The sequence below is a fragment of the Tasmannia lanceolata genome, unplaced genomic scaffold (genome assembly GCF_043159265.1).
Source record: "Tasmannia lanceolata isolate RefF3 unplaced genomic scaffold, GAP_Taslan_0.1 ptg000008l, whole genome shotgun sequence".
NCBI classification, from domain to species: domain Eukaryota; kingdom Viridiplantae; phylum Streptophyta; class Magnoliopsida; order Canellales; family Winteraceae; genus Tasmannia; species Tasmannia lanceolata.
In genome coordinates this window covers 22,763,378-22,780,438 of record NW_027518685.1, presented here as the reverse complement: position 1 = coordinate 22,780,438, position 17,061 = coordinate 22,763,378, and the positions used below count along the sequence as shown (strand labels likewise).

General features: G+C 36.6%; 1 protein-coding gene across 1 annotated transcript; it reads left to right on the top strand.

Annotated features, from left to right (window-relative positions):
- The first annotated feature begins 1,093 nt into the window (after nucleotides 1–1,093).
- On the top strand, nucleotides 1,094–15,728 carry LOC143884844 (uncharacterized). Its single transcript, XM_077388661.1, has 7 exons — nucleotides 1,094–1,327; nucleotides 4,588–4,678; nucleotides 8,488–8,603; nucleotides 13,979–14,038; nucleotides 14,153–14,218; nucleotides 14,829–15,029; nucleotides 15,436–15,728. Exons 1-6 carry the CDS (start codon nucleotides 1,271–1,273, stop codon nucleotides 15,018–15,020), a joined length of 582 nt encoding a protein of 193 aa, XP_077244776.1. The 5' UTR covers nucleotides 1,094–1,270; the 3' UTR covers nucleotides 15,021–15,029; nucleotides 15,436–15,728.
- The last annotated feature ends 1,333 nt before the right edge of the window (nucleotides 15,729–17,061 follow it).

Below are 17,061 nucleotides of genomic sequence, written 5' to 3'. Positions count from 1 at the left end.
ATGGGACACCCAATTGCAATGTACGAGGCAATCAGATCCGTTGAATCCTTCGTACATCAGCCCCCGATAGGCTGATACACCAGGGAAATGATAAATGCGTCCCTTTTCATCACATGGGACACCCAATTGCAGTATACATGGCAATCAGATCTGTTGAATCCTTCGTAGATCAGCCCCCGATAGGAGGGAAATGATAAATGCGTCCCTTTTCATCACATGGGACACCCAATTGCAGTGTACGTGGCAATTAGATCCGTTGAATCCTTTGTACATCAGCCCCTGATAGGCTGATACACTGCTGCTGGGTGTCCCAAGTGAAGGAGGAATGATAAAATGAAGGGTGCCCTTGCAAAAGCCAGCTCCAAGGGCGCACCCCACTGGTCCTTCTCAATAAAGGGCATTTATTGCTCATTTAAGTTTGCATTTTTCGTGCCTACTTTTATACTTTTACGTGCCCTAATAGGCGCCCTTACGAGTGATAAACTGAAGGGCACCCCTGCAAAAACCCATCTACAAGGGCACCCTTACTGGTTCTTATTAACAAAGTGTATGTATTGATCCTTTAATTCTACGTTTATCTGGGCCATTTTTAAAGTGTTCCGCCCTAATAAATGCACACTGTTGGAATGGACCAATGGGGCCACCCTTGTAGCTGGTTTTTGCAAGAGTGCCCTTCAGTTTATCATTCCTCACATACCCTTTATTGAGGTGGAGGGCAAGGTTTTAAATTTCGGTTTCGGGGGTGAAACCGAAATTTTGGGCGAAATCCAGGAAACCGAAAAAAATAATATTTTATTCTATCGAAAATTTGGGCCGAAATTTCGACTGAAATTTTATACTGTTTCGGGTATAGCCAATTTCGATTTCGTTCTAGACTGAAACCCGAAATTTCGGATTTCGGTCGAAATTTAAAACCTTGGATGAAGAAATGGGGCGCCCTTGGAGCTGGTTTTTGTTTTTTCAAGGGCGCCCTTCATTTTATCAATCCTCAAAAAAGGTCAACAGGAAAGGCGTGCGTACGATTAGAGCCGAGACGTATCAGGCGCATGTTAGAGTAACCCTTGCCTTTTAAGTGCTGGGTCAATGTGAGTCGTTAAAACTCTAATTGGCGAGCGAGAGAGAGAGGGAACATTTTTACATTTCTCCGACTCTTTCCTTACAAACATGGTCAAATACTCACCTATGTGTTCTGCAATCTTATTCAGAGCGTTTTGTTTATGCATGACGGGGTTCCTTCATTGACGCTTTTAGGGTTTCAGAGAAATCAGACATGGGTCAGGCCATTCGAAAGCTCTTCGATACCTTCTTTGGCAACACTGAGATGAGGGTAAGCTTTTCTTTTCTTTCTTTATTCGTAGAATTCCTTTTTTCCCATCTGGGTCTTTTTATTACCGTTAGTTTCATATGGGTTTTGTTTCTTTTCTGGGAATTTTTGTTCTTGATGCTGGTTTGGGTACCTCTAGGGTTTCTTTAAGTGCTTATCATTGTTTTTGTGGAAGAGTTGTTTTGTAGCTTTGTTTCGGTGTCTTGTTGTTTTGATAATTTTAATTGAACAGTTGTGAAACCCAAGCCACAAGACGAACGCCGAGATTTTACTTGGTTCAACCAAGATGCTTATATTCCACAGGCGAGAACAAGATGTTCCACTATGAGAAATCAAAATTACAAGGATTACAACGGATTAACACAAACCCTAAAAACCGCAAACCGTAACCCTTGCCATTGCTTCTCAACCTAGACTGTAAACAAGAGAAACCCAAGTAAACCCCAACAGTAAAAACCAAGAGAAACCCGAGAGAAAACCTAAGAAGAAACCCTATTCCTCCTCCTCTCTCTCATGCCCTAACCGCACTCCACGAGAGAAATCCATGTCTTGTTCGTTTATGTTTTTTGGATACTCTGGAAAAAGGCAAGTTCCACAAAAATTGATTAATGGACATCTTTTCATATGCACATCTTAATGATGTTTCAACTTCAACATGCTATATATGTGTTTCCCTCGGAAATTCTTAGTGATGTATGATTTTGGCCTTGGCAATTAGGTTGAGCTAGGTCTAGACACTATGGGGAGTCTTCTTGATGCAGATTGTAGGACCAATAAGTGGCATATTTGCCCATTAGGACTTTTAGGGATTTATTTTCATGATATTTAGTTTCTAGGATTTATATTTCCGTGTTTTTAGTTTTTAGGGCTGTTATTTTCCATGTTATTTGGAAGTAGGGAATTTATTTGTTTTCCATGGAATTCTACTTCAACTGCCGATATAAAGGCCTCTTGTATTAGGGATTTTCAGTTTTGGATGATTAATTGATTGGAATACATATTTTCTCCTCTCTAATTCTTCTATTTCTAGTTCTCTTCTTCTTCCCTCGTCTCTTCCTCTTCTATTCTCCTCCTCCTTCTCTTCTGCTTCTCTTCTTCTTCTATTTCTCTTCCTGGTCATACATCACTTCTACCTAGGAGGTTATAGAGGTTTGGGTTGTGGTTTTTGAACTTGAGGGGATTTTTAAAAATGAGTAGGGTGGTATGCTCTTTTACTGATTTCTCACTTTCATAAGGAAACAATGATGCAACTGATCGCCAGGCTAATCGGTAGTTTCTATAGTAGGTTTCTAGGGTTGACCCTCTAGAAACCTATTTTTTGTTTTCCTTAACCCCATTGTTTTGTTATTCTTTTCTCCTTGCTGCTTTGTTTGAAAAATAGTTGCGGTAGAAACTACAAATAGCGTGCAGTTGAGGTGCTTAAAGGCAACATTTGTTTGTTGAAATTTCAACATTTTTGGCTATTCATCATTTGAACAACTAAGAGTTTGATATTGTATTCTCCATTCCTCCACAGGCAACTGTTTTTTGTAGATAGCTACTGGCGTATTACTAATTCTTCATTGAAGTACCAATGTCACGTATTATGGATTATCTGGTCTAGCACATAGTTTTAAATTTCCATCGAATCCGAAACGAAATGACCAACATGTTTCTGTTTCCATTTCCACCAAAACTATAACGCATAACGAAACCAAAACCGTAAGTGTATTAGTGATATGCTATGTTAGTATGTGTTACAAAATTATATTTATATGAATTGCATGTAAAACTGTGGTGTAAGTATTATATATAAATATTTATATGAATTAGATGTGAAATGTGATATTTATTGAATTATCAGACATGTGTTAAAGTACATGTCAGTATGTCACTATGTATTTGATGTTATTAAACCATTATGGGTGACTTTGTTTTTGCTTTTGTGATGATTTTTAGTGTGTATTTGTGCTTACTCTAGCACTTTCCGAAGTTTCGTCATAAATGCCCATGATTTGCATATGTTTCCATATATTTCTGTAATTTTATAGCATTTTCACTGAAATTTCCATCAGAAACGAACATGTTTCCATTTCCATCACGACCGAAACACATGCTGAAATTGAAACCTCAAACCTTGGCTTAGAAAGCCTCCAATCTTCATCATTGATTTGCAGCAAGCCTTTGAATAAAACTTGATCCCGCTCATGGATGAATGTATATTACAATTTTCATGAGCCTGGTTGCATATTGGACCGCATTATTTTAGGCTTCATAGCTAATCTTGACTTGCAATGTATGACCACCACTTCATCTATTTTCACTAAAGACTTATTGATGTAGATAATAGGCCAATAAGTGGCATATTTGCCCATTAGGATTTATATTTCCACGTATTTAGTTTATGAATTTATTTTCATGTTATTTAGATTCTAGGATATTTATTTCCTTGTTTTTAGTTGTTAGGACTTTTATTGTCCATGGAGTTTTATTTCCATCACATTGCCTATATATAGCCCTCATTGTATTGAGAATTAAACTTTTGATGATTATTAATTGAATTGATATTTCTCCCCCAGAATTCTTTCTTCATCTATTCTTCTCTTCTTCTTCTCCTATTCTTCTTCTACTTCTCCCTAAATTCGTCTCTTCTTATTCTTCCCTCTTCTCTTCTCCCCTAATTTCATCTTCTTCTTCCCCTATTCTTCGTCTATTCTTCTCCTTCTTCTCTTCTTCTCTTTTTCTCCCCTTTCTTCTATATTTTTCTCCAGGTCCTACATCACTTATGTGCTCCACTCATTATTTTTAGATAGTCCGGCCTTGATAATTTTACTATGACCTTGGAGCATACCACCCTTGATGTTGATTTGGTTATCTTCAGCTTGCTTTGTAAAAAGTTATATTTCCATAGTGTTAGCTAGTTGGCGTACTTGACATAATTTCAGAATTTATTCTGAATATCAAGTTATGCTTGATTGAAAAAGGCTTGTGGATTAATTGTTGTTATTATTATTATTTTTTTGCAAAGTAATGTATAGTTTATGCCAATATTTTCTTGTTAAGTGTTACAGTCTTCGGCTTTCTCTACCTTCACATTCTCGTTTTACCATACAGCAAAATCCAACTGGCATTTGGCACTTGTGGTTTAACAGATTGAATAGTGATTATTACTAATATATTAGGATCATATGTGCCTCATTTATCATTTTCTTTATTTTTTGTTTATATGCCCATATCATTGGAGCAAAATTTCTTAATTGGGTTTCTGAATTGACCTGTCTTAGGTTGTGATGCTTGGCTTGGATGCAGCTGGAAAAACAACAATATTATACAAACTGCACATTGGAGAAGTTTTATCAACTGTCCCAACAATTGGTAGGTCATTGTAAATGATAAAAAAAAACTTGATCTTTTGGTATGGATTTACATTTAGTTTGGCTAATTGAGAGGCTAGATTACTCTGGTTTTGTTGCTGGGTCGTTTTTATTTAGTTTGCATCATCTTTTACTTTGTTAGGGACTGTCAAGTCTTCAACTCAAATTTCTATCAAACTTATTTTTGGTTTTCATGTAACTTTCTGGTGAACTTATTGGATAAATAATAGAAGAAACAGCTGGAAACTTGTTGCCAACTTTTTAAAAACTCGGCCAATATTCTAATGGTATTGGCATAAACTTATTTATTATTTTTCTACACTAAATTGCTTGTATCAAGCAATGTGAGGATAATATACATTTTCGGCTGCTTCGGGTACCGCATGCAAAGGAAAACCCAACCACCACGACACTTGGCCATGATGGTCTCATAATTTTAATTTTTATGAGAATGTCTAGGACGTGTGCAATCTTCTTCGGAGGAACTGGGCAATGATGAGTCATATATATATATATATATATATATATATAGAGAGAGAGAGAGAGAGAGAGAGAGAGAGAGAGAGAGAGAGAGAGAGAGAGAGAGAGAGAGAGAGAGAGAGAGTTCCTACTCCCTAGAGTAGATAACTTATCTACTCCCTAGTCTTAAAATGCAGTAGGGGACACATTGTTTGGATGATCCAAAGCATTCATTTGATGGGCCCTCACACTGATAGGGTGTGCCAAAAAAATCAGCTCCATAAGATCATCCCAACCATTCAAACTGTGGAGGCAAAAAATGGACAGATTTGTGGAGGTTTATACCCTACTCCCTAGAGTAGATAACTTATCACTCCCTAGGATTAAAATACAGTAGGGGCCATTTTGTTTGGATGATCCCAAGCATTCATTTGATGGGCCCTCACACAGATAGGGTGTGCCCAAAAATGTCAGCTCCATAAGATCATCCTAACCCTTCAAACTGTGGAGGCAAAAAATGGACAGATTTGTGGAGGTTTATATCCTTCCATTTTTACCTCCACAAATCAAAGGGTTGGGATGATCATATGGAGCTGATTTTTTGGGCACATCCTATCTGTGTGAGGGCCCATCAAATGAATGGTTTGCATCACCCAAACAATGTGGCACCTACTGTATTTTAAGCCTAAGGAGTAGATAAGTCTACTCTAGGGAGTAGGAACTCTTTTCTCATATATATATATATATATATATATATATATATATATATGCATGACAGTGTTTTTTTAATGGTACACATGACACTATTACAATTTTGTCAACCTTGAAAGCTCTGCTTAAATCCAGCTGGTCCCCTCTTACATCTACTGTTCCCATTGAAATTTGAGTTATGCAACTCACTTTAGATAAGGTATTAGAAATCATCAACATAACAAAGTCTGTGTCTTCTAGATTTCCTACCATTTATAAGATCTCAAGTGAACTTTTTAGGCCAAGTCTGTTTTTGTGTTATTAACTGTTCAGAAATAAATAAAAAAAGCTGTTAAGAATCCCCAAAAAGTAGGAGATGTGTACGAATGTTGCTTGCTTATCAGAACAAAAAGATGAATGTTTTTGCCAACCTTTAAGTGTGTATAAGTTCTACTAAATGGGTGAGCGGAGAGAAAATCGAAAAAAAAACCAATGGAAGACAAATATTGTCTTCTTTTTGAATTGATGTTCCCGAATCAGTGATGCCAAAAAAAGCTAGAAAGAATTAACAATGAAGATGTTTGATAATGATAGAGCAACATGACGAAAGTTTAGATAAAAACTTTTTTCATACATTTTCTACCGTTATACTGTATAAACTTGCATTCTGTGAAAGTGGGCTTCTTCAAAATGAGAATGGAGAAACTAAGTGGACTTTCTCTTGGCCTATAGGAGAGAATTGGGCTTTCTCTGGGCATATAGGAGAGAATGATGTTAACAAGGTTAAAGTGCAAGCTTTATTGACTAGGATCCATAAAATAAATTTTTGGGACCTTGGCAATTTGATTGTGGAAGGAAATTCGCTTAATGCCATCAGGTGGATGAACCTTGGGGCTTATTATCCTTGGAGATTCGTTGATGGGATAAAAAGAGATCTTAGATTTTACTAAGGGTCACCAACATGTAAGGAGCTCGGCTAATAGTGAGGCTGTCCGGGTCACTCACAGTGGGTTGGACAAGCTAAATTTAAAGCTTTTTTTATAAGCAAGCTAAGTTTAGAGCTCATTTTTATTTTTCTTCGTTGAGGTTTTGTTAGTTTTGGTCTTTTCTTTAATGCTTCTATTTTGACTATCTTGGTCTCCCAGCCTCTGCCCTCTTTTAATAAATTGTTTAAAAACACTTGCATTTGATATAAATCAATCTACAATACACATGCAATCTACTATGGGTACCTACACATATGTGTACGTGAATATCATTTGCATGCACATAAATAGAACTCCAGTTCTATTTCATGGTTACATTCATTTTTTGTTGATTTCGATCTATTTGAAACAATCTAGAATCAACCAACATTAGTAAAGACACGACATAATGTTCTACAAGCACACTGTAATTGATATTATTGGCAAATCAAGGAATGACATAAATGCACTTGATAAGGCAATGTCTCTATAATGAGATGAGTTCACCCATAGTGATTAAGAAAAAAACACAAACCATTATCTGCTTGAAGAAAAGTAAACATTTAGAATTGGAAAGGACTAGGTTGTGGGCCACACAATTTAAAAAACAAAAGGGCCAAGATCGTCTGGGATTCTACTTGTTTACAATATTTGAAACACAAAAAGCGGACTAAACACTCTTTTCAAAAAAAAAAAAAAAGAGGTCTAAACACAGAGTCAGCATGAGTGCTGAATTCCTTTGGATTTATCTCCAGAGAAGATGCTCAAAACATCGAAAAAATCAACTTTCGCCAATTGATCTATTACCGCGTCGACTGAGTGCTCGACCACGTCATGCCGAGTTGAATAGGATTTGTTTTGGCCATGTTTTGACCGCATCTCCACATTTTGAAACATTGGTTCACCCTGTTTCGGCCGGAATGGACTGGTACAAACTGGAACAGACCAAAATCTGGGCTGAAACAAAATATATGGTTTCTGTTCTGTTTTCCGAGCCGGAACGGAACCAAATTCACAACTAGGGCTTTTCCCAACATATGAATGCATTGGATCATCCCAAAAGTCCGTGCGGGCTGTAATTTCAGATCTTGAGAGCTCTGTGGTACTTGTGGTGTCCTGGGCAAACCACTATCAGATAGCCGATGAGACCTACTCTCTCTCATTCTTCAACCATGGCATGGGTTAAGATGTGGCTAAAGTCTCTCTGATGGTACGCTGAGGTTAGCGTAAATGACGATGTGAACACCTTCCTACTGCAAGGTGAGGCTCTGCCCTTCCCCTAGAATCCACTCCGGGTCGGAGGAGTTTGACATCTTCAGATTTTCTTTTATGATTATTTTTAAAAATTTATCCTTACATTGTACATGCCAATTCTTATACATGAATTCTGTGATATTTATGGTCCATTTGGACTCATGGTTTCATGGTACACCTATACCAAAAGCCTGTTTAATCTGTAATTTAAAAATCTTGAGAGTTTTGAGGTACTTGTTTCCATCTTATATCCTGTATTTGGGCCTTGATTGAAATTTGCCCAGAGACTGGAGATCTTTCAGTTTTTTTAGTATTATTTTTTGAATTATGTCCTTACATTGTACACACGAAGTCTTGTTATGGCTGGTCAACTTTCTTAATGCTCTGGGTTCTGCACTGTTGAGTTACGATTTAATTATTATTATTTTTTTGTCCTATGTAGGTTTCAACGTAGAGAAAGTTCAATATAAAAATGTCATATTCACCGTGTGGGACGTAGGCGGGCAAGAAAAACTGAGGCCCCTATGGAGGCATTACTTTAACAATACTGATGGACTGGTAGTGCTCAATTTCTCATATATCTGAATGGATTTGAATTCTCATTGGTTGCTGTTACTCTTCCATTGGTTATGGGTTCTTTAGTCTTAAAAATTTCAACCTTCCAGCCTGGCAACTATTACTTTCTAAACATGTACTTAGATCATGTACTTAGATCTGTGAAATCGATTTTTTTGTTAACTTGACAATTTCAATGGCAACTCTTGGGTTTACTTTCTTCAAAGAAATTGTTGTATGGTGAAATTGAGCTTCCTGATGTATACACAATTCCATGGATTTTATGTAATGTGGGTATAGTTTAACCCCTCTTAGGGGACGTCTTGTCCCTTGTAATTTTCATCGTATGGAATAAAATTGTCACATTTTCAAAAAAAATAAAAATCCATGGATCATACTTATACTGGCTATTTCTGGAAAGTTCATTTCAATTTTTCTTTCTGGGAGCTTAACATTGTCATTTTTAAAGCAATCAATTTCTTGTTAATTGTTTACATTTAGAAAATGCTGCAAAATCAGTGTGTTGCTGCATTTGTCTGCAAGTTAAAACTATTTATTTTTTGGAATGAAATGACTCAAGGTTGCTCCATTGTGACCTGGTGGTTTCGGGTTCGAGTCACGGAAACAGCCTCTCTGCAAAGCAGGAGTAAGGCTGCGTACATCTAGCCCTCCCCAGACCGCGCAATGGCGGGAGCCTCATGCACTGGGCCGCCCTTTTTAATGAAGTGACTCAATCACAGACTGGATCATTGAACATTGCGTTTGCAGTTCAAATTTAAATACAAGCTCATGTGTTTTAGTCAAGACTCGTTATTCTTGCAATCTAGGTGGGCATTTTAATCTTGATTTTGAGTACAACCATCGAACACAAGAAAAGTATGGTGTGGACTTGGGTGATAAATCATGGCAACTCCAAGTGACTAATAGTGAGGACAGAGGTTCAAATATCTCTTCCCAGTTACGAAATAAAGAAGCGTTTACGGCTGGAAACTTGAAGAGGTTCAAATATCCTCAACAATTACCTTCTGAAAAGTCCAAGGTGTCAGTGCATGCAGAGAAAGTGCCAAGATAAAGTTATAGATTGTACCAATACTATATAATTAGAAATTCCATATGAATACTATGCTCAGAAGCCCAAGGACACACTATGAGCATCAACATATCCAGCTGGAAACTTTGTGAAAAGACGTATTTGAAAATCCTATTTGCTGCAGTCTTCCACTCCTTCCAAACTATGAACAGAGTCAACAGACATTCTCCCTCCTCGAAGAAAAAAAAAGGACATACTCCCTCTCCTTTGCTTCTTAAAAAATTCTTTACAACAAAAAATTGAACCTACTTTCAGCAACTTTTGTACACTGCGATGCAAACTCGAAGGAAGACAGACTTGCTAGAAGGGTACATTGATCCCTGATTTTATTTGGGTTTCAGATTTCAACTCAACTCAACTAAGCCTTTGTCCCAAACTAGTTGGGGTCGGCTCATAGAAAAGTGGCAAAGTTTACGGCTGGCTACCAACCTGAAACCCGAAACTCCGCCTGTGCAGATTTCAATGCCTCAAAACACTTTACCAAAATCGTCCTAATAGTTTTTTTTTGGTTGTAAGCTTCTCCCTTTCTTTACAAGTTTATGGTTACTTCAAATGAAGAAAAAAGGAAGCTTTACCATGAAAGCAATGTTCATAACAATCTCATAATTCAGCAAAGATTTGGGAGAAAAAAAATGAGTCACTCTATATCCAAAAGTGTGTGTGAAGGCATCTGAAACATCATGCTAACATCAACAGTGGGCCAATCGATATCCAAATGTGTATGTGCAAAGTTATCAAAAACATCATGCGAACATCAACAGGGGGCCTATGAGGCTTTGTTCGTCGACAGAATTGGCTAGCTAGTTTGTTATAATTTATGGGGATTTTGAGTATTTTTATTTAATTTTGGGGCAATATTTAAGTAGGATTTGGTGGGGCCGTACTTAGAAGCAGGAATCTTCTCTCGGGGTGCCGCTCCCCACTCAGAACCTTAATTCGGCGCTCCTTAGGAAGCAACTTCCAGGGAGCGCAATCCCGAAGAGATGGAAACCGCTCCCAAACCCACTGCTATTACTCCATTAGTAACCTCCTCACCAACTTACTTGCATTAAACTCCTCCAACTGTTCAAAGTGCTTCATTGGAGCAAGCACGGTGGCAAATCTTCAGAAGGCATGAGGAAAAATGAAGACGGTTAGAAATTATTACTTTTGATGTACTTAAATTTTGAAAGATTATATAAGATAGTTAAATTTTTTTTAATTTTTTTATGTACTTGAATTTTGAAAGACATGATGAAAATATTACATTAACACTCCCACAACGCTCCCAACCTTAGACTCTTCTAGACCCGCACGCTTCCCCGCGCCTGCTCACGCCCCCGCCCCCTCTTCCTCTTCGTGTTTCTATGGGCCTATGTAATAAAAACGCGAATTGTATTTTGAGGACAGCAACATGTAAGACACTTCCAATTTTTATTTGAGGCTGCTGCTCTAAAATAGAAATTAGGCTTTATTTAGTTTGATCTAAGGACTGAATTCGATAATATATCAATGTTTAAGATTAAATTGAGATTTTAAGATGTCTTATGCCTTTATTTATGAAGTTTTGATATACTTTTTCAGAGGTCAATGAATAGTTACGATTTTTTTTTTTCTTTTTGGATTTTGGGTTTGACCTTCAGCATATGTTGATAACATCTATTGTCGTTTCATCTCTCTTACGCATTTTTTGTGATTGGAATGCTTATGTGATTCTTTAATTTTCTAGCAAATTTTCTACTTTCCGTGGATTCCTAGTAGATTTACTTGCATTAAATTCGTATCATAGCAAGTTCTATTTGAGAAATCATTTGAGGATTTACAATGGCACTGAAGAAGACTATTGGTCCACCTGAACGTCTTGATCATTTGGAGCAAATTCTCCAAAAGGTGTCGCAAAGGCTAGATCGGCTCACATTGGATGTGGATTCACTGTATGGTGGAAAATGTAGAATTAAGATGTCTCGACTAGGAGTTGAATGGAGGACACACCAACATCAATCCTTTTCACCAATGTGTAGCTCCAGCATGTGAAGTTCGAGGTCAACATTGTGATGATTCAGATGAAGGATGAAATTATGGTGAGGATCAATTTTTGGAACGCAGGAAAGAAATCATGACTTTATAATAAAGGTAGGAATACTCAAATTTCATTATAAATTGCACGTACAAGTTTAGATGAGATGATTCTTTTGCCAATGATCGATGTGTATGGTGTTTGTTGATTCGAAAGCGATTTTATCGAGATGGTTGACAAATTACAAAAGAATGAAGTAAAAACATCGCCAGCGTACAAGATATGATGTTTATGAAAGAGAGGTACTTGTTATTTTCTATTGGATGAAGTAATACATTGCCAACCATACAACAAGTACTCTCCATGCAGGCATGTACTCATTGCGTAGTTTTATTTTCTATTGGACTCAAGTACAAAAAGAAAGTGTAGTGTGCTGCAGTCTCGATGGATATATGTCACATATTGCTAGGGAGAATATGGCAATGTGATCGGGGTGCAACACAGAGGAAAGAAAACACCTTCTTTTGTGAAGGATGGAAAAAAATAGGGAAAAATACAGTTACACCGCCTCAGCTTTCTGACATTTTCAACTATAACCTTGACTTTTAAAAGTTACCAACTACACCCCCCGAGGTTTCAATTTGTACAAGGTTGATCCCCTCAGTTGACGGTTCGTCCACAGATCGAAGGATTAGGATGATCCTATGGAGTTGATTTTTTGGGCACACCCTATCTATGTCAGGGTCTTTTTAGTAGTGTCTGGATTTGATTATGGGGTTTGGAGGGGGGGGGGGGTATGGGGTCTTCATTAGCATTGATAGTGTTTCAAAAGAGGGTGTCTACCTTATACAAATTGAAACCTCGGGGGGTGTAGTTGGTGACTTTTAAAAGTCAGGATTAGAGTTGAAAATGTCAGAAAGCTGAGGGGGGGGGGGGGGGGGGGGGGGTGTAACTGTATTTTCCATCCCCAAAAAAATAACACTTTTGCCAATGAATGAATAATTTAAACCTAAATTTTGTAAAAGATGGGGGTTCTAATCTTAATTTGCAAAAGACTATGGAAGTGAAGAATAAAGAATTGACCCAACATTGGATAGTAAGGATGATATTCAATCAACATCTATTCTCAATATTATAGTGTCCTTTTTAAATAAAAAATAAAAAAAAATGAAGATTTAGTCCTCCAAATAGTGGAAGGTCGCTTTATAATAGTGATAGAGAAGAAAATTATAAGATTGAATAGATACAAATGTAAGATTGAAGCTAAACTTGGTTTCAATGTTATTTTTTAAATGGTTCTCTTGAAATAGAAGAAGTTCTTAAATTGAGTATGATTTTTGAAGAAAAGGTATTCGAGGAATGAAATTTCGTGCTTTTCATGAATTTTGATTTTTCATGGTTAGAGGGATTTGTTCCAATCTTGAAATTATTATTTTGTTGAATCAAAACTCAAAACATTGGATTACCTTTTTGAAGAATGGTAGGAGTTATTTTCCTATAATTGGAAAACAAGGTGGACAATTGATTTTTTAACTTTTGGGTGGCAAGGTAAAACTTGAAGGAAAATTCAAGAATGATAACTCTTTAGTTATGCTTGATCATTGCAACCTTGAGAATTTAGCAGCACTAAACATTTCCGAAGATGGTTGGTTATTATTAATAGAGGGGTGAAACATGGAAGAACAAGGCTGCAATTAAAACGAAGTAATTTTCAATAGATGACTTGCGAAACTGGGACCACTATAAGTTGTTGGCACTTGAAGATGCATGCTCTAGGGCAAATTTTCTCCAACCCATGCATGACTGATCAAGCAAAGTTCGTGAACAAGCCTTATTTCAACAAAGATGTTTTGGGAGATAAAAGGTGGGCCGAACGAGATTCAAAAATATGCCCAAAGGTGCATGAAACATATGCTAATGCAATACTGGGCCTTACATGGTTCAATTTTCAAAAAGATGGCAAGCTGGGTTGTTATGGTTTTTGAAGATTTTGTGATTTTTGTTTAATTTTTGTGCAATGTTTAAGTAGGATTTGGTGGGCCTTGTGTAACGAAACCGTGAACTCTGTTTTTATCACAGCAATATGTTAAACTTCTATGACATCATGTATGCACTTAATGAATTGTTCTTGTTCGTTTGCTTAACATGGAAATTATATTGACCTTAATTCTATTTATCCTTCAAAAACAAAAGGCCTGACGAGTCCTGATGAAGTGCCTGGAGTTTGCCTGAAAGTTGCTCTCTCTTTTATTTACAAGTTTGAGAGTGGCTGAAATATTCTTGTGTGTGCAGATCTATGTTGTTGATTCTTTGGACAGAGAGAGAATTGGAAAAGCTAAAGCAGAGTTTCAGGTTATCCATTCTTTAACATGTACCACTTTGACAAGCAGTTATGAATCTGGATATTCATTTTGTTCCACAACTTCTTGTATTATTTTCATGCCTAACTTATTTATTTTCTGTCAGGCCATTATCAGAGATCCCTTCATGCTGAACAGTGTCATCTTGGTGTTCGCGAATAAACAGGACATGGTCAGTTGACATTAATGATTTTGCAATTTACTTTGCAAACAGATGCCCGAATGTTTGCACGGGTGCATGCATCCAATCATACACTGCCACATGCCAACAGCTCTTGGACAAATCTTGCATAGTTGCATGCTAAATACAAGGTTTTACATTTCGGTTTCGGTGTTGGCCACCACCGATTTCGGTTTCAGTGGAAAATTCGGTTGAAATCATGTAAAAATATGAGAATATTTTCGGGTTTTTAAAAATTTCCACCGAAATGTCTAAAATTTCAGTGGATATTATTTCGCTGGACATTTTTAAAAATTTTGGTGGAAATTTTGTAAAAAAGATTAAAAATTGAAATTTCGCCAAAATCTTGTTAAAAATCCTATTTCTTGTAAATTTCGCTGAAACTGAAAATTTCCAGTGTCATTTCGGCCGAAATTTAAAACCTTGGCTAAATGCACCCTAATGCACCACATTCATCTCGCATGTGTTGCTCTATAACTGTTTCTTTTGCCTAAAGGCTTTCCATCTCGCATTTCTGTGGCTGCATTGGTTTTATTTCTTCTAGGAGGCCTGTGTTTAATTTCTGAACTGAATGAAGTTCTACCAATTTACTTGAATTCAGAAAGGAGCGATGACTCCAATGGAGGTGTGCGAAGGGCTTGGTCTCTACGATCTTAAGAACAGAAGATGGCATATCCAAGGGGCGTGTGCCCTCAAAGGCGATGGTCTCTACGAGGGCTTAGACTGGTTGGCAGGAACTCTTAAAGAGTTACGAGCTACTGGGCGTTCCACTTCGGTGGGGACATCCTCCTAACCACCCAGGGTAACATACATTTTCTTCTCAAGCTGCTTAGCTACATCACAAATATCTCCGATATTTTCAAAATATAGCTATTTTATTGATATATTTTGATAAAATGACAAAATCCCAAAATAATCTCGAGAATTTAAAAAATATAGTGATATTTTCATTTATCACAATAATATCATGATATTTTTTATTTTATACTTTTTTCTTAATTTGTATATGTTTAAATTATATTTTATCATTTTTTCCCCATATGAACAGTAAAAAATGAAAAAAAAAGAAGATATATCCTGAGATTTTCCCTTGCCTAGAAATTTCCGAGAATGATATTTGTGACATAGCCTCCTAGACAATAGCAGTTCATCTCATCGTCGCAGTTCAAATTCCCCGGTTTCTCCTTATCTGCCGATTCTTTTTACAGGATTTACTGCTGTTTTGAATTGGTGCGCCCTGTGACGACTAGCGGGTAAGCTGAAATTTAAAGCATTACGTCGGAGTATAGTATATTTGGGATTTTCCCCCAACAATGCACCCATTTATGTGTGTTAGGAAGTTGAGATGAAAATGATATTATTCTGGGGGGCCTTATACATGCTATATCTTTTGAATGTGAAATGGAACCAACTGCTTCAGTGAAAGCCAATTGTGCTTGTAGTGATTTTTTGAGCATGGAAAACTGAAGGGTATTTTGGTCATTTCATTTTTGTTTTTGAAGGTTTATTCTTATGAATGTAAAGATAATTTTCACCTCATGATATTTTGGTCCCATTTTTTATCCTCCCATCTTTGAAATTGATTTCTTAATAACATAATTTGAACTTGACCATTAAAAAAAAAACATAATTTCAATTGGTTTTTTCCTCGAAACCATTTTGCAATTTTCGTGTTGATCGAATCACAGGGATATACTGGTTATTATGTTTATTTTATTTTTTTTAATTTTTTTTCGAAGTAGAAAATTTCTCATGCTTAGAAAATTAGAAAATAATGTTTGAAGTTAGTGAAATATGAAATCAAAATTTAGTAATAGACCTTCCTGTTCTCTTTATATTTTGTTTTCTTCCTACTTTCATAAAGTTGATATTAATTTTGGGAAATGATACCCACTCCCTATTTTGACGGCTGGTTAAATAGTAAAAGACAAGGTGTGCTAATGTGATTATCAAAACATGGTAGTGCTAATATCAATAACCTTAACAATTTAGAAAAGTGGACGATAAATATTGAGGAACGATATCAGGACAATCTTATTTTAATAATTGCACTAACTTATCTTATCTTTTATCATATAAAGAGCAGTCGAAGGTATTAGAGTTCCCAAAAAGCTCTGACAAGCCAATTAAAGAAGAAATGACGAGTTGCGTTTGTGCAATTATTAAAACATGGTTGTGCTAATATCATTTCCCTAAATATTGGAGTGGTAGTTCAAATATCGATAGCCTTTATAATTAAGAAAGTGGAAAATAAATATCCAAGTGCCATTATTGAAATGAGGGGGTGTCGATATGAATTCCTTTAGGGGCTGTTTCGATACCTCATGCATTTGTATTTTGATTTGGATTCGAGTTTTGGATACAAAATACATCAATCATCTTCATGATCATGTTTTAAGAGAGAGAGAGAGAAAGAGAGAGGAGGAGGGAGGGAGGGATGTCTCGCTGTTGCCGGAGCAACGTCGAAGAGCAGCGACGGTGAATGAAGTTGCCACAAATATTGATTTTCAAATAATGTCTCGCAGAACAGATTTGAAAATCAGACTTTTTTTGCTGTTGTAGCTGATTTGGAAATCCAGTTCAAAATATTAACTAAATCCAAATCTAAATCTTGTGGGTATCCAAACGTGGCCCTAATTAAAATTTGAGAATGTCTAGTTAAATGATGCCAAATGGAGTTTTTATTCATGAGATTGAGGAATGCACATACCAATTGCCTGAGATTGAGGAATGCATAAACCAATTGCCTGAAGGCATCTCAAAGGATGCTAATTTCATCATGCTTGATCAAAGGTCTAGATTTATCAATGATGGTGGTGTTGGTGCCGAAATCT